The sequence below is a fragment of the Microtus oregoni genome, unplaced genomic scaffold (assembly GCF_018167655.1).
Source record: "Microtus oregoni isolate MIOR12 unplaced genomic scaffold, Mior012 000001F_ref0000356, whole genome shotgun sequence".
Lineage (NCBI taxonomy): Eukaryota > Metazoa > Chordata > Mammalia > Rodentia > Cricetidae > Microtus > Microtus oregoni.
The window spans coordinates 63,460,029-63,477,945 of NW_024543060.1; the positions used below are offsets into that span (position 1 = coordinate 63,460,029).

The 17,917-nt window shown below is 49.3% G+C and overlaps 1 protein-coding gene across 2 annotated transcripts in view; it reads right to left on the bottom strand.

Moving 5' to 3' along the window:
• Nucleotides 1–6,721: 6,721 nt before the first annotated feature.
• Kif5a (kinesin family member 5A) overlaps nt 6,722–17,917 on the bottom strand; it is a 43,107-nt gene continuing 31,911 nt past the window's right edge. Inside the window, exons 17-29 of one of the 2 annotated variants that reach the window (XM_041663715.1) lie at nt 17,475–17,592; nt 17,084–17,148; nt 16,871–16,980; nt 16,183–16,284; nt 15,419–15,479; nt 15,145–15,216; nt 14,912–15,016; nt 12,378–12,594; nt 12,033–12,186; nt 11,680–11,759; nt 11,220–11,247; nt 10,685–10,796; nt 6,722–9,319 (exon numbers count right to left, since the gene is read on the bottom strand). In XM_041663715.1, coding sequence (XP_041519649.1) covers nt 10,718–10,796; nt 11,220–11,247; nt 11,680–11,759; nt 12,033–12,186; nt 12,378–12,594; nt 14,912–15,016; nt 15,145–15,216; nt 15,419–15,479; nt 16,183–16,284; nt 16,871–16,980; nt 17,084–17,148; nt 17,475–17,592 — 1,191 coding nt within the window. In that variant the 3' untranslated portion in view covers nt 6,722–9,319; nt 10,685–10,717. Of the gene's footprint in view, nt 9,320–10,684; nt 10,797–11,219; nt 11,248–11,679; nt 11,760–12,032; nt 12,187–12,377; nt 12,595–14,183; nt 14,352–14,911; nt 15,017–15,144; nt 15,217–15,418; nt 15,480–16,182; nt 16,285–16,870; nt 16,981–17,083; nt 17,149–17,474; nt 17,593–17,917 lie in introns of those variants that run through there. The other variant, XM_041663723.1, reaches the window with a different exon arrangement.

The window sequence follows — 17,917 nt, forward strand, 5'->3', positions numbered from 1 at the left end:
TATAAGAAATGGCAAGCCAACACCCCCATCTCATCCTCCACGTTTTCCCACTTCCTCTGCTTACATCAGAGCTCAGCAGAGGAGCTGATCTCTCTCTCCCTCAAGTATGTAAGCGCCTTACATAGTAATGTTGGGGAATATTCTTTTCAGGCATGCGGCTTTTGTCTTTGCACTTGTTTAACTCTGTGAAGCTGTGTTACTGTGTCTGTCTAAAGCACCTGAGGGTCCTAATAAAGAGATGAACAGCCAATAGTGAGGCAGGAGCAAGGATAGGCGGGGCTGGCAGGCAGAGAGAATAGAACAAGAACAGAGCCAAGGAGAGCAGGACACTAGGTGTCGGTCACCCAGCCAGCCACAGAGTAAGGCTGAAAGTAAGATACACAGAAGTAAGAAAAGGAAAAAGCGTAGAGGCAAAAGGTAGTTGGGATAATTTAAGAAAAGCTGGAAAGAAAAATGCCAAGCTGAGGCCAGGCATAAGCCTCTGTGTGTGTTATTTATTTGGGAGCTGGGTGGTGGGCCCCCCCAAAAGCCTAAAGAGTAAAAAGCATTACAGTACATTTTGGCGTACCAACTTGGGGCTCAAAAATTCATCTAGAACCTGAGGAAGCTGAAAAAAAAAATGCGGCTCCTTTAAGAGATTGTGCCTGCTGGCAGCCAGTACTAAGTAGGAACAAAAATCGAAGTGAAAATGCCTGCCACAGCACAAGCGTTGCCATCCAGAACTCTAGACAGGTTTAATGCAGTTCTCCTTCACGGACCTGAACCTCCGGCCTGGCTGCGAGCTGTGGGCTTGGCCTTCATGACCCTACCCAAGAGTGGGCGGAGCCAGCTGCTAGAGCACATGGAGGATCGAGGTGTAGCTTGACTGTCTAAATTTTGCTCGAGCAGACAAAAAAAAAAAAAAAAGGCAAAGATAGGCAGTAAAGGAGTTCCAGACGGAGAAAAAATCCTCTAAACAGGTTCCAGTGTGGTTTACAATGTTTGTAGGCTTAAGAAGAAAATGGATATATAGAAACAGATTAAAAATAATAAAGTCTTTAAAGAGATAGTAAAAGTAATGTGAAAGGAAAAAGCCATATAAAGACGGGAAACCCAGGGAGTCTGGGTCCTGTATAGTATGTGTTGATTGTGAATTTTTTGATTGCTGAAGAGAAAAGGGCAGCTGCCGAGAGACCCGGAACTGAAAGAGGGGCTGTGGATATAAACCAGCCTAGATAGTTTAAGAATGCCTTAACTTTATTTTTTTTTAATATTTATTTATTTATTATGTATACAATATTCTGTCTGTGTGTATGTCTGCAGGCCAGAAGAGGGCACCAGACCTCATTACAGATGGTTGTGAGCCACCATGTGGTTGCTGGGAATTGAACTCAGGACCTTTGGAAGAGCAGGCAATGCTCTTAACCACTGAGCCATCTCTCCAGCCCATGCCTTAACTTTAAAAAAGTCAAAATAGAGCCGGGCGGTGGTGGCGCACGCCTTTAATCCCAGCACTCGGGAGGCAGAGGCAGGCGGATCTCTGTGAGTTCGAGACCAGCCTGGTCTACAAGAGCTAGTTCCAGGACAGGCTCCAAAACCACAGAGAAGGGCTGGAGAGATGGCTCAGAGGTTAAAAGCATTGCCTGCTCTTCAGAGGGTCCTGAGTTCAATTCCCAGCAACCACATGGTGGCTCACAACCATCTGTAATGGGATCTGGTACCCTCGTCTGGCCTCCAGGAATACACGCAGACAGAATATTGTATACATAATAAATAAATAAATATTAAAAAAAAAACCACAGAGAAACCCTGTCTCGAAAAACCAAAAAAAAAAAAAAGTCAAAATAGCCCGGCAGTGGTGGCGCACGCCTTTAATCCCAGCACTAGGAGGCAGAGGCAGGCGGATCTCTGAGTTCGAGGCTACAAGAGCTAGTTCCGGGACAGGCACCAAAGCCACAGAGAAACTTTGTCTGGGGGGGGGGGGGGAGAATTAAAAAAAAAGTAAAAATTGTATTTGTCAAGTGGAAATCAGCGATGCTTTGGAGAAGAGGTTTTGCTTTTGTTTCCACAGGAAACAAGAGGCTGTGGATTTGTGCCAGGGTGATTTGGATCTGGTTTGATCAAGGGAGACCTCCTGAAACTTGCCAGGTGATATCTATCAACAAAGGATATAACTGGTCTTCCCAGGACTTTTTCATTATCTCAAATTTTCTCTCTGGAACCTTAAAAATACTTCGCCCACATTCAGCAGGAAGCAGACTAAAGAACACAATGTGCACATTCCCAAGAGGAAAGGGGTCTTTGGTTATTTTGTGGGTCATAGATGTTTGTTATATTTCGAGGGATATAGGATAAAAAGACAACTATTAATCTCAGACATTGGTATATGGGTACAAATTCAAAGTCTATTCTGTTACACTGATTTATGTTTTTACTCTTGTTAAAAGGGCTTTTGTATGTTGATACAAACTACAGGTAATTTTTGTTAGTATATACTGCATATATGTTTCTACTCTTATTTAAATGATTTTGCATATTGATAACAGTTTATTTTTGTTACAACATGTTGTTCTTTTTCTTTTCTTTCTTTTCTTTCTTTCTTTCTTTTTTTTTTTTTGAGACAGGGTTTCTCTGTAGCTTTGGTGCCTTGTAGACCAGGCTGGCCTCAAACTCACAGAGATCCACCTGCCTCTGTCTCCTGAGTGCTGCGATTAAAGCTCACACCACTACTGCCTGGCTAATTTAAAGGTTTTCTTGACAGTGAGACACATCTGCTCCTGGCAGCACCAATTTACTTCTGAGAAGTAAATTGAAGAAATTCCTTACGGAGTTTATTTTCATTGTGACAAGGTTAACCACAGAGGAAAGAAACTGCACTTGCCTTTGACTGCTGACTATGTGCTATGCATACTGGACATGCAGAACCCACAGGGAATTGACTGCTGCAAACTTTGCCAAAACAAGGTGGGATGGTCATTCAGGGCTCCCGCTTCACAGAAGAAACTGCCAGACATTCTGCAGGACACAGAGGAAAATGACTGACATTCATTGCCAAAATAGGCAGGACAGTCTTTCAAATTTCCTGCTTTATTGCAAAATCTTCCAGATACTATGGGCCTGTAGGCTGAAGATGGGTGCCCCAACATTGCAAAGAAACTTTGGGTGACCATCCAGGCCGTCAGATGTCTCTGTCATTTCTAGAGTTTTTGGGAGTTGTTTGCAATACACTTTTGGTTTACTTTAATATTATATCCTTCTGGTGCCTTTGGAGTTGAAGACTAGATAGTTATAGTTGCAGTTTTTCTTAGATATGATAGCAAACAAGTCAGGCATAAAATTTTGGATTTACTAAGATAGGATAGATTATGGAGTATTTTCTTTTCTTTTTTTTTTTTTTTAAAGATTTATTTATTATATACAGTATTCTCAGTATTCTGTCTACAGGCCAGAAGAGGGCACCAGACCTCATTACAGATGGTTGTGAGCCACCATGTGGTTGCTGGGAATTGAACTCAGGACCTTTGGAAGAGCAGGCAGTGCTCTTAACCGCTGAGCCATCTCTCCAGTCCCATGGAGTATTTTCTTTAAGTTTACCAGACACAAATGAATTGGAATTTAGTGCACTGTGAATGTAACCTTTATTTGATAATTGTTCTTATTGTGTGCAGTTTTACTATGTTAAAGTGAAAACTTTTCATTTTTGTTTAGAACAGAAAAAGGGAAATGTTGGGGAACACTATTTTCAAGTGTGTGACTTTTGTTTATGCTGCATTTGTTTAACTCTGTGAAGCTGTGTTACTGTGCCTGTCTAGAACACCTTATGATGAATGGTCAATAGTGAGGCAGGAGCAAGGACAGACGGGGCTGGCAGGTAGAGAGGATAAACAGACGAACTGAGAATGAGGAGAACAAGGAGCAAATGAGAGACAAAGAGGAGGACACTAGGCCAGCCCCCCAGCCCCCCAACCAGCCACCCAGCCCCCCAACCAGCCACCCAGCCAGCCCCGGAGTAAGACTGAAAGTAAGATACACAGAAGTAAGAAAAGGAAAAAGTCCAGAGGCAAACAGTAGTCAGGATAATTTAAATTAAGAAAAGCTGGAAAGAAACAAGCCAACCTAAGGGCAGGCAGTCATAACTAAGAATAAGCCACTGTGTGTGATTTATTTGGGAGCTGGGTGGTGGGCTCCCCCAAAAGCCAAAAGAGTAAAATGCCACACAATGTGGTAACTTCCTTCTGGACAGCTGAACCGTGATTGCATTGCTTATCACCCACAGCAAAAGCCTTCCCACAGCCTGGTCAGCTGCTCGTGGTTTACTGAAGCATGGTGAGGGGCTGCCGAGTGCCTCATAGGCAGGTGCTTCACCACAAAGCTCGGCAGTGACACTCGGCGCTCCCTGCACGCCACAGAAGCCTCCTCTCCTGGAGGAATTCTCTGCTGCCAACACAACCTCGGACAGAGGCCTTGCAGCTCTTGTAATTTTCCCAGATTCCCGAGTTTTGTATTTTCCCTTAGTTTTCTCTCTCTCTCTCTCTCTTTGTTGTTGTTTGTTTGTTTCTTTGAGACAGAGTCTCTCTAGGCAGCGCGGGCTGACCTTGAACACACAGAAATCTCTCTGTCTCTGCCTCCCAAGTGCCAGGCTTTCCTTACAGTTTTCTGAGCCTAATAAATTATATTTTCCGTCCTCTCCCAAAGAGATAATATCTAAATTTGGAGGAAATATCAACATAGCACCTGCATGTATAAGCATATTGATGTGTACGAGTATGATCTGAAGCAATCCTCTCAAGGTAAAACCTTCCTTCTGGGAAAGAAACCCCTTAACACAGGATGCTCATTCTAATGGGAGTGAAGCAGGCTCAGAAAGCCCCGCAGACTGAGCAGATACACTAGGTCCCTCTCTTCCCAAGCATATGTAAGCAATAAGGACTGCTGAGAGACACTTTCAGACAAACTGAGCTGCCTGGAAGGGACACCCTCCAACCTGTGGGGCTGCTTCTAGGATTCATGGGCTAGGGTGAACTTTTGATGATGCAGTTTCCAGGATCCATGGGCTAGGGTGAGCTTTCGGCGATGCAGCTGTCTCTGAATCACTTTTGCTCCTGTAAGACCTCACCCATAGATATGTAGCTCCAAGAAACACATTGGTTTGCCCAACTGGGCATTGGTGGTAACTTCTTTGGTCTGCCATTGGTTCCCTATTTGGGGTAAGTAGACACTTGTTCATGTCTCCCCAGGAAGTGTCATACAACAGAGGATTTGCACTTATGTCCCTTAAATTTCCCTTTAAATCAGAAGCAACGTTGACTCCAAGAAGAATGGAGGGGACCCAGGAGATCTGGGATCTAAACCGGGTGTTCTGGAAGGGCAGGCAGGGGAACTAAACAGGAGCACGGTGGGGCTGGGGGGGGGGCGCACCAGAGGACCAGATAAGTTCACAAACACATTTTCAGTGGCCCCGACATCCTGATTGTACAGTTTCCTCCAGCATAGACGCCTTGAGAGAGGACCAGAGATAACAGTGGCAGTTGGAAGGACTGTGCCGGCTGATCCTGCAGCAGCAGAATTGAGCTGTTGTCAAGGGAAGGATGCAGATGTGCCGGAGGGGGAAAGAACTGAGGAAGGACAGTGATGGTCTTGGTGGAAACATGAACAGGATACAAGCTTTGTTAAAGTCTATAGATAACCTAGCTATGTATCAACAGTGGAATGGCTGAATAAACTAGAGTGTAGATATATATTCTTATACTTTTTAGAAAGTTAAATAGATATATATTAACATGAAAAGAGTTTCAGAATGTATTGTCAAGGGGGAAAATGTCCACCTATTCTAGAAATATGTGGAAAAACATCTGTAAGGATATAAGCATGCACAAATATTTGTATTTACATATTCAGATAATACATAAATACCTGCAAGCATTTATGTGAGTATTTGTGTGTGTATATGTGCAATCCGTCTGAATTAACTTCTAAATTTGAGAGGAGGGAAGTTGGAAGAGAAAGGTTTTCAGTCGGGCATAGTGGCACATACTGTGTCTCAACACTAGGGAGGGAGGGTCAGGAGTTCAAGGTCAGTTTCTGAAACATAGTGGGTTTGAGGCTGCTGGGCCACATGAGACCCTGTCTCAGTAAATAAAAACAGAGTGTCTCCGTTATGTTCTTATTGATGTAACAAAACACTATGACCAAGGCAACTTACAAAAGAAACATTTAGTTTGGGGTGTGTGGTTCCAGTGGGTTAGAGTTCGTGACCATCATAGCAGGGAGTGTGGAAGCAGGCAGGCAGGCAGGCATGGTGCTGGAGCAGGAATTGAGACGACACCAGATCCACAAGCACGAGGCAGAGAGGGCTAACGGAACCGAATGCTGTGCATTTTTGAAACCTTAAAGGCAGCCCTCAGTGACAACCTCCTCCAACAAGGCCACACCTCCTAATCCTTCCCAAACAGCTATACCAACTGGGGACCAAGTATTCAAACATATGAGGCTATAGGGTCCATTCTCGTTCAAATCACTACACTGGGTTAGCGTGATAATCCCGTGGTTAAGAGAGGACCTGGGCTCAGTTTTTAGCACTCGTACCACATCTTACAACCACCTGTAACTCCAGTTCTCGAGGATTTGATGCCCTATTCTAGCCTCTTGAGGGCACCAGGCACGCACACGGCACACAGACATACGTGCTCGCAAAACACTTATAAACACACACACAAACGCTTTAAGAAAAAAAGCAACAACATAGCCGTCACTGGATTTATTTTATTTTAAAGGTATCTGTGTCCACCAAGTAAATACACACTGGGATTTGTGCAATTTGGTCTGTCTTCCACGCTGGCATGCAACATTTTGGCAGATGTGGGTGGGCGGGCCAGGTGGCCCTCTTGGTGACCTGGCTGTCTGAAGGGGATGCGGTGAACGGAAGGAGGGAGAGTGTGGTGAGAAGTTCCTGGTAAAGGGGCTGTTTCTGGCTAACATAAGCAAGTAATATTCCCTTACATAGTGCCGAAGAGAAGGCTGTGGAAGGATACACCACCCCTCCCGTCGTCTGGTCTGCTGTGGACACTCAACGTTTCCTTGTGTTTGGAAAGAATCGTCTGATGGCAAGCTCCCTCAGATTCTCAGGTGTTCCGCTGGCACGGAGTCACAGACAGGATGCTGTCTTCCTCCTTTGCCCACTGGGTCCGAGACAGTGACTCATATGCCCCACCTGTTGTCTCTTTGGAGTTGTGGTTTTAGGGTAGGGAAACCACATTGGACCCCTCTTGAAAATAAGGGATTCCTACACGCTTAGGGCTATTTGGGGCCCTTCAACTAATTAAGCATTTGCCTTGGGGGCAGGGAGGAGTAGGAAAAGATAAACTTTCCAAGCTTGAACTATTCATCATTTGGGGTTTTTCCTGGTTTTTGCAGTACCAGAGAAAGACGGGACCCTTAGCTTTGTCATATTAAGCATCAAAGGCCAGTGCAGAACCACTGAGCCACCACCAAAGCCCTGGCTTACTTTTTACGCCTTCCTACATAAGACTGACTTTGAAAAACTGAAGACCGCCGCTCTGGACTTCCCCCACACCGCTCTGAGGCTGTCTTCATCTCTGCCGTTCTTTAACAGGTAAAGAGCAGAAACGTCCCCTTGGAGGAGTCACAACCACTACAGCCCCCCGTGTACCAGCTGCCGTCCAGCCATCCACAGTCTTGCCTCCAGCTCTGAAGCTGGCAGACAGGGCGCCCTGCTGTCGCAGTGGCCTGGTCTCCCACCCCGGGAAAGACCGGGTATCTGGATGCTCGGCTGTATTGCTTGGCTTAGCTGGGTGGTGACCTTCATTCCTGCAGTTATCCGGAAAACTACCTTAGCCGATGGGAGGAAAGGACCATCTGAATTAAAGTAATGTCCCCTCGACTGCTGGAGAGGAGAGGACCTGGGCTGAGAACGGCTGTAGGGAGGGGACTAGGTTCAGGCCCTCTGCCTCTGTCACTTCTGAAAAATCTCATCTGTCCCTTTCTTTTTTCTTCTTTGTTTTGTTTTGAGACAGGGTTTCTCACCGTAGCTCAAGCTATCCTGGAACTGACTCCATAGTCCAGGCTAGCCTCAAATTTAGCAGTTTTCCTACCTCGGCTCCCTGAGAGCAACACTCACAAGTGAGAGCCACCATCCCTGGCTTTTCTTGTGAGGTATTGGGGGTCAGAATCACGGCTTTTTCATGTGCTGGGGAAGCTGTTTCCCCTACGCTGTATCTCCTACCCCTGCCCCATCTTTAAAGTGCACTTAGTACCAGATGGAGATTCCCAAAGGAACTCTGTGCTGGGGAAAAAGGAGTGTTGGGAAAGAGCCAGACTCCAGTTCGAAGGGAAGGTGGCTAGAAACAGCTGTTACGTCAGTGAACTGGAAGCCCCAAACCAGAGTCGGAGGTGGGAAGCAAGTGCGGCCCAAAAGGGAGAAAGAATGAGCTCAAAACTTCAACCTGAGGGCACTGTGATAGAAAAACACATGGTAGCCCTCAGCCTGTCTGTCCATGCCCCAGACCCAGGGAACCCGCTGCTCTAACTCCGCTTGCTTGTAACTATTGGCCCAGACAGACGAGCGGCCCTTTCTCAGAGGTCCACCTTCTCAACTTTTCAGAATATAGTTTTTAAGTTAACTATAAGTTCTGGTTCTGATAGCTAGAGTAGAAAGTATCAAAAGAGGTTTGGGCCAGGAAGGGAAGTCCCTTGAACAGTCCATGCTCTCAGTTTGGGGGAGAAGGCAGCAAAAGGCAGACTTCACAGGTCCGAAGTGAACACCCACAATCTCCTGCCTCAGGTGAAGGGAGGATGGGGGGCAATTTAGCAACCCTTCTGCTGGGTCCTCCCCTGCGCTCTGTGTAAAGGGGGGGGAGGTGTTCTGTTTCTCTCTTTTCGTAGATGCTAAGACATTCTTCTGCTTAAGGCTTTGTATGTACACTGTGTGTGTATGCATGTACACGTGTGTTTGTGAGAGAGAAGGAGCATGCTCTCCTAGTTCCCGCGTTTCCGTGATCATCTTGTGACCTCTACTCGGTGACTAACATCACTCGGTGTAAGAAACAAGCATATGGAAGAAAGAAGAAGACACTGCCCTCCTCCCTAATGCTGATCGAGGAGGGGAGACTATGCTTACAACCTGCTAAATACATCACCAGCTACTGAGAGAGAAGAACAGAGGAGACGCAGCAGCAGCAGCTTCTGGTATATAGATACAGAGTACAGAGTATGAGGGAGGAGACATCGACAGTCCAACAACACGGGCTGGGGAGGGAGCTAGTATCAGAGACCACAGGTTTTGCAGCATGCTGAGAGAAGAGGCCTCAGTCCCTCTTAGAAACTGGGGAAGAAAGAGAAAGAAGGCATGAGGAGCCAGCCGGAGCCCCGGCTCTGTGTCAGAACAGACAGTATTGGCACACACATTGGTTTACAGTTCTGTCCCTTTAACACCGACAAGCCAACCCCATCCACCCCCACTCTCAGCCAGACCAACCCCTGCTTCTCCATCCCAATTCTCCCAGCATCCTCTTTCTCCATTCCAGTTCTCTCTTTCCTATGCTTTTCTGCCTGGACCAAACCTGGGAGGTGCTTGGCCTAGTACAGCCCAGCAAGAGACTGGCCATTTGCTCTTGATCCTAGTCCGCAAGGATCTGACATGGACAACAAAATAGGTCCCACTGGCCACCTGGGGTTTAAAGCAACCATGACAAGAAGCCTGGGGACACCAGGAACAAGGGGGTGGGGAAACTCCTGGCAAGAAGGAGGCATGGAAGCTGGAGGGGTTGGAGACTGGAGGCAGTTGGTTTTCATTTTCAGTGAACAGTATGGAGAGGACCAATGTCACTAGCTAGAGGGACCAAGAGTCAGACAGCAAAGTCTTTGGTAGCATATGCAGATCTAGGAATAGTACACAAGAATAAAGCAGACATCGTGACAAGAGGCATCTTAGCTCAAAGCATCTCCATGTGTCTAAGGTTATTTTATGGTGGAGGCGGAGGCTTGATGGGATGTTCTCCCAAGCTCTCCTATTGCTGTAGCTGTTGGAAAGCTTATGCAATTTTTCTAAATGTGTGAGCGACCCCTAGTGGTGGAAATCAGTACTGCAGTTACCGCCAGAACTGAAGGGTAGCACCAAGGTACATGAGAGGTCAGGGTTGGAGGTAACCTCCATAAGGGAAAGCACGAACTGATGTGTGATTTGGGGTTCTTAGTAAATCCTTCTGTTTGTTGTTGATACAGGATCTCACTAACCCATGATCCTCCTGCCTCTGTCTGAGTGCTAGGACTATAGGCTTGTGCCACTGTACCAGGCTAAGCAGAAGTTGAAAAGTTTTGAGATGGTTTAAGAAAAAATAAAGAGGGGAGGTGCTGGGGAGATGGCTCAGTCATAAGGTGCTTCTGTGTAGGGAAGAGAACTGTGTTCAGATCTCCAGCACACACATAAAGCCAGCACTGGGGGACAGAAACAGGCAGAAAGGGGGGTAGGGGTGGGGGTAAGCGACCAGCAGTCCAACCAGAACAGCAAGCTCCAGTTTCAGTGAGAGACCTTGTTTCAGAAAATAAGGTGCACATACAACACGCGCGCGCGCACGCGCGCGCGCACACACACACACACACACACACACACTATAAAAAGAAAAGAAACAGAAGAGGCATGGCCAGACGGGAAGAGACCAGGGCCAGAGAGGGGAGTTGCCTCGGCTACCTGGAAGTGCAGATATGTAGCCAGGAATGGGAGTTAGCTGGCTGCTGTCTCTTGGTGGAGAGGGAAAAGCTTGGCCTGGTCCTCAGCCTCGTAGCCGCATGGCAGGTCACTCCTGGAGAAAGACACATCAGAGCCGGTCCTGCCTATGAGATAACCACGGCAGGGCAGGAAAGATGCGTGCTCCTCCCAAACTAAGAACCTGCCCAAGGTCAGAAAGTTCCCCAAAGGTAGGAGAGAAAATACCAGTTACCAGGCATTCTTCCCCAGGAGTCCTAATGAGTGGGAGGGGCTTAGACCTAGAGTGGGGAGGAGCTTATACCTGGAGTGGGAGGGGCTTATGCCCGGAGTGGGAGGGGCTTAGACCTGGAGGGGATAGGGGCTTGGGGGGGGGGATGAGTAACCGAGTAACCACAGTGAGCCTCATGCCTCATTTCCTCCTCCCTCCCCACAAGACTCCAGGGAAGCCCAAAGGAGAAATGTTATTCACTTTTTCTGGTCCCATCAAGAGAAGCCCAGGTTAGTGGTGTCTGGGTACCTGTTGTCGTTGATATCTGTGGCATTTCCTGGAGAGACCACCATTGAGAGCACACAGTTAGAAAAGGCTGATGCGAGGAACAGACTCCACAAACCCTTCCCATGGGGCAGCCTTAGTCTTATGTAGATGTCCAGCCTAAACCGGGTTGGCCTGGAACTCGGAGATGCACCTGCCTCTGCCTCCAAATGCTCGGGCCCCATGGTTTAGGCTGGACATCTACATAAGACAGGCTCAGAGAGTGGGCCCAAGTGGATGCCCCTATCCTCCCCACCCTTCCTGCCCTGAACCAGGAACGGGATGCCGGGCAGCAACCACTCTAAGCAAGTGCCCTGCCACTGGCTCCATTCCTGGCATTATCTTTAATCTGCTGTCCTGGTGTGGACAAGGGTCTGTTAGTGTCTGCCATAAACACCCCTCAATTTGCCCCAGGGACCCCATAGACTGGATTTTTGTCACTCACCATTGTCCATGTTGGCCTTCTGGTAGGAAGCTAAGGGGCCACCGGATGTGGCTCCGTTGCTGGCACAGGAGTTTGCAAAGCTGGAAGGAACAGAACAGAGACACAGCCTGTATTCTAACCATTCTGAGGACCACTAGGCCCACACTCCTCTCTTCCAGTCCATCCCTGGGAAGGAAGCAGGCAGTCTCGGAGATGGGGAAGAGAGCACCCATCTCCTAAGCACGGGTGGAGAGCTGAGAAAGGGGTCAGAAGCCACGTGACAGGAAAATAATTAAACTTAAATAAGCCAGAGCTGACACCACCCTGTCAGACGGCCTGGGCCGGAACTCCAAGCCACACCCATGGTCACTCACTACAGATCTGAGGTGGAGCTAGGTGCAGCCTGCAGGTGCAGGTTCTGGTAGTTCTGGAAGAGATTGTTGGTGTAACTGATACACTCGGGGCTCCGGGTGCCATAGGGGTTGGTGGGTGAGGAGGCTGGGTAGTGGCCAGGCCTCACAGGCTTAGCTACAAAAGAGAAGACAAGAACTGTGAGGAGGCTGTTGGTCACCCTGTGTTTCCTCTGGTCCCTAAGGGCAACCCCAGCAAAATGACTTTACCATCCTCTGGCAGGAAGGTTAGGGCTAGAAGCAAGCACTGAGGAACTGGCTGGATTTGCTCCGGGTAGGAGATGGTCTCGCCTTCTGGCATTCACTCACCAATCTGGGCAGAATGGCCCCGCTTGCCGGAGCTCTTGTACCGCACGGCTTCCTTGATGCGGTCCACTTCCTGCTGGTACCGGCGCTTGTCCTTCATGGCGCCCTCCTTGGCCTCCTTCAGTGCACCCTCCAGGGCCTTAACTCTCTCAGCCGTAGCCCTAAGTCGTTTTTCCAATTTAGGAAGCTCACAACGCAGATCTGCATTGTCACGTACCAGCTGTGGAGTGAGCCAGACAGAAGAAGCCGAGAGAAAAGCCATGACCCAAAATAGAGTCGCCCAGTGGAGTGTGGGGGTTGAGCGCAGAGAGGATAAAGAAAAATCAGGACCGTGTCATTTCCTTGAGAGACCTTCTCCTTCCTTCCCTTTAGGTAATACTCAGTTCTATTCCGTTCCTTCCTGCTTCCTACAGCGTTTTTCTAGGCGAAAACCTCCTCCTATAGCCATATCTCAGGTCCCATCCCCCTAGACAATCCTCTCCACTGTAGGTCACAGCCTGGGCGGGGCAACAGCTCCAGGGCCCCAGTGGGAGCAGCCGGCTCTGAGCGTGCAAACAGCAACAAAGCAAGAGCACGTGACAGGGTGGGCATGGCTGAGCCGTGCAGGTGAGTGGGGTGCAGAGCAGGGGCGGAAGCTCGAATCCGGGACCCCCTCACAGCCACACACGGAGTCCCCAGGAAGGAAAGAAAATGTTTGCGATCGGATCGCACAAACATTTGTGCTCGTTACCTTCGCGTCCGAGGACCTCCCTGGCCAATCTCCCAAACCCCACTTAAATTAAACTGGAGTGTGATAGCAACCACTTTGCAGCCAGAGAAAGCCCATAGATCCTCTGGCAGGGTCTGCACTATGACGGGGGTGGGGGGGAAGAGGGGGACGACTTGAGACTACTAAGGGGCAAGGTCTTGTGAATCAGGAGTGGGGGGCGGGGTGGCTGGGGGCAGTCAGGCTGCTCAGCATAGCAGAGAACACAGTGGGGAAAGGGACAGGCGAGAGCTAGGACCTCTGTTCAGCTGTAGGCATTTAGGCATTATCAGGTCACACTGTACCGCTGGTTTAGGTTAACTGTGGCATCGCTGAATTTCAACAACCCTACTTCCTGCATAGACTTGCGTCATTTGTCCTGTCTGTCCTTTAGGGGAGCGATATTTGGAGTTTGGGACTTAGAGCAGAAGCAGGGGCTTTGAGGAGGGAAAAAGGAGGCAGGCAGAAAGAGAAGGGAGGGAGAAAGGATGGGAGGAGGGAAAGAGGGAGGGAGGGAGGGAGAGAAAGAGGGAGGGATGGGAGAAGGAAGGAAGGAAGAAAGGAAGGAAGGAAGGTAAAAAGATGGGGGTCATATTATGTAGCTCTGGCTGGCCTAGAACTCACTACATAGCCCCGGCTGCCCTCAGACCCTAGCTTCTCAAGCGCTCGGATCACAGGCCTGTGCCGCCATACTTTGCTATGTACTGGGGTTGAGCTTTATGCAAACCCTGCAAGGACTCTCAGATAGGCCACGCCCCCACCTGCCGTCTTTTTTTTTTTTTTTTTTTAATTTCCAAGCTGTCATTAAACTTTTCGGTAAAGGTGTTTTACCATTTCACAGTAAGATAAGGGAGGAAAGATAATATTTTAGCCCTCAGCAGATCCAAACCCAAACCCAGCAGGCTATGCCTAAGTCGGGTTTGGTAAGTTTTCAAAAGGATGCACTTTACTGAGTCTTTCCTGTGTGGCCTGGGCACCACACAGGCTGGGAGGAAAAGGTGAGCTTGGCTAGTGAGCGTGCGGCTAGAGGGGAACTTGGGAGGGAGGGGATGAAATTTAGGCTGGACTTGCTTTATGAATCAAAGAGCCCGACCAACTGTTGAGTGGTTGGCTCCTTGACGTGGCCGCGGATGCTTCTGCTGTGGACACCCCAAACATTTCCTGTCCTTACTCCTCTGCATCGCCCTTCCACCCACCCAGCCAGCCCATACCTTGGAAACCCAGGCTTCCAACTACAGAGCAGCGGCAATGGCAAGCGGGGGACAGAGAGGCAGCAACTCAGTGCAGGGGTTCTGACCGGCCCCCACTGGCCTGGTTGGGTCATGTGGAGAACCTCATTTAATGTCCTGCATACCTGCCCCAGGTAGGCAAATGGAGTTGTTGCTGTTTGCTAAGAATAAAGCCCAATTACCTTGAATTTCTTATATCCCTGAAGTCTGGAACTATTATACCCTGACCCCAGCCCCACCGTAGTGCTAGAGATTACCCTGTTGGGCTGTGTGCAGGCTAGGCAGAGTTCTGCTCAGTGCGACCTCACAGCCCTCCTCTGAAGCTATAGCCCCTGTGCCTCTTCCACACAATTCAGCCTCTTTAAGCAAAGATGGGCTGAAACTTTGAAGAAGGGAGAACGGGCACAGAGCAGAGGTCAGTGTGCGTGTGGACCCAGATGAGATGCCAAGAAGGGAATCAGAGAACCAGAAGAGAAAGCTAAGGACTGCCTGCTTCCCCAATCCAAGTGGCCTTTCAGGATTTGGCTATCACAGGGGCCTGGCCTCGGCTTCTGAACACTTACCTGTTTGTGAACTTTTGTAAGCTGTTCCAGGTTGTTCTCAAGAAAGGAGATCTTCTGTTTCTGGGAGTGAATCCCCCCACTGTCCTCGGGTTCCATTTCTGCACTCTGGTTAGAGGGAAGGGAGGGAAGATATGGCTGGCCTGACCCAAACCCACCCCACAGGGGACAGAACTGGAGAACCTGGAGTAGGGAAGGAGGCCACAGGGTTGGTGAGACTTGAGGACAGCACTCACTTTCTTGACTCGAGTCGTGACGTCTTGAACGAACAGCTTGCGAAGGTTGTGGAGGGTCTGGAGTTCCCGGGCCTGCAAAGGATAATTCAAAACTGGGGCTACTGAGTCTGCCTTCACCTCCACAATGGTCTACAGTCTACAGTCAAACAGTCTGTCACAATCTGGACCACAGACTGCAGGGAGGGGGGCAGGAGAAACAGAAGGAAGAACTGAGTAGGACTGGTGTCGCCACCTCCCACTCTTGTTGGTTTGTCACAGGAGGGAAGCCACTCACAACTGTCTCCTCCAGCCCCTTGAGGTCCTGCTTGGACTGCTCATGTCGCTCGTACAGAAATCTGTAGCAAGAGAAATAAGGGGAGGAACGGACAAGGAAGACCCCTCAGGATCTCCTTTCCCTACCGTCCATTTTATCTCTGCCATTGTTCCTTACACAGATTACTCGTGTTCGCAATGCAACCATCAGAAAGGAATACTTAAAGAGAGCTAGGAGGTAATTTTGTGAAAAGCTGTGATTCTGTTATTTACAGATAAAATTCAGGTGTTCATTATTGCTAACTCTTTTTTATGCATGTAACACAGCCACGTGCTAAGTTTCTTGAGACCATACCATACTGCTTCAAAGCCTGATTTTCATACTAATCACCCTGGCGGTCCTGGAACTCACTCTGTAGACCAGGCTGGCCTTGAACTCGAGGAGACTGGCCTGCCTCTGCCTCCAGAGTGCTGGGATTAAAGGCGTGCGCCACTACACCCAGCCTGGCTAGCAGTCAGGCTGCTGATCTCCTGGCCTTTCTCCCCACCCCTTCATGCTTGCTTCCTGTGACTGTCCTCACAAAGGCCACCCGAGCATCCTGCATCTCTGTGCCACCTGTCTGCATCAGTTCCGGGCCCGCCCGCCAGTCCACCCGAGCATCCTGCATCTCTGTACTTGTCTGCATCAGTTCCCAGCCCACCAGTCTACCTAAGCTTCCTGCGTCTCTGCGCCTGTCTGCCTCTCAGTTCCCGGCCTGCCCGCCCGCCAGTGAATGCCTCACTCACGTCAGCTCCTGCAGTTTGGCGCTCTTCTCGTGCTCTTCGTTCTTCAGCCTCTCATAATCAGCCTGCAGCTTCTCCAGCTCCAACTGCAGCTTCTGGTTCAGGCTAGGGAGGGCGGGGGCACAGAAGAGATGAGAGATGCGGGAGAAAAGGGAAGTCCCGCCTCTCACACATCAGTCTAAGGATGTCCCAGTGAGACTTGATGCTCCTGCCCTTAGGTATGGTTACAGACACCGGCTATGTTTTCAGGTCAGCATGGGACCCTGAGTACTCCAATTACAAAAGCCTCAAGGACAGGCTAATTTCTTCTTGGGTCTTTTTTTTTTTAATTGATTTGTTTTTTATGTGTATGGGTGTTTCGTCTGTCTGTGTGTCTTTGTGCTACATGTCTGCCTGGGTACTTGAGGAGGCCAGAAGAGGGTGTTGAATCCCCTGGGACTGGAGTTACAAATGGCTGTGGGTTACTATGTGGGTGCTAGGAATTAAACCCAGGACCTCTGGAAGAGCAGCCAGTGCTCTCAACCACTGAGTCATCTCTCCAGACCTTCCTGAGTCTCTTGAAGTTGGGCTCTGAAGTGTGTCATTGTTGAGGAAATGACCTTGGACATTAAAGATCCTGAAGGATCACTGGAGTGGCCAAGGCAAGATGAGGGGACTGGAGGGACACTGGAGCCACCCCTAGGACCCTTACTCTTTAAGCTCATCAATGGTCCTCTGCTTCTCATTGATCTCATCCCGGAGGCGGGCCAGCTGCCGGTGATGGGCCTCACGGTGATTCTCCATCTGCAGCTCCAGGGCCTTCTGCAAAGGACCCAAGCCTATGCTCAGAGCCAGCCTCTCCAGCTGACAGTCAGCACAATCCTGGCCTTGCCAAACACACCATCCCCACAGCATCCCGGCTCACCTTCACTTCCTCTGCGTCCTGTGTGTCCGGTTCCTTGTCTTTTAGGGCCACTTCATGCACAGTTTCTAAGCGAAAGAGAGGAAGACAGCTTCATGATGGCAGAGCTCCAGGCCACAGAGGATGGGTGTCTAGGGACATTCTGGGTTGGGACAGTCCAGTGTGACTTATCAGGGATGGAGGACAACAGAGGGTCTATGGTTCGTGCACAACAAGCTACATGCAAAGCCAGGCTACATGTTAAGTAGCACATGAGTTGAAACTGGGAACTCAAGCCAATGTCAAGCGAGAGGCTATCAGGTCTCTTCTTCCTGATAGTGTATAACTTTGCTTCCCAGTCCCTTCTGGGACCTCATCTCCAAGGATGGCTGGGATAGACCTGGGAGGGCCTCACCCTGCGCCTGAAGCTTGGCTAGTTCATCGCTCAGGGAGTCATAGGATTCTTCCAGGTGCCGTTTCTTCAACTCCACACTCTGCATGTATTCCGTAAGCGAACGGATCTTGGCCTCATGCTGGTGAGAGAAGGTGGATGGCAGAAAGGAAACGGAGGGTATAAGGGTCCCACGCTGTGAACTGCAGCTCCCCCGCATGCCGCCCCTACCCCTGCTGCACTTTCTACGAGGATTCGAGGTCAGGGGCCGTTCCTATGGAGACTCTTCCTTCAGACAATCGGGTCAAAGGACAGTACCCCCCGAGTTTCACCTCTTTGGTCTGGATCCTCCCCGCCAGCACCCCAGATGTTCAGTCTTTGATCCCCACTGACCCAAGACACTGACATCAAGGTGGGCATTGGGAGGATTTCATTTTGTTTTTTCGAGACAGGGTTTCTCTGTGTAG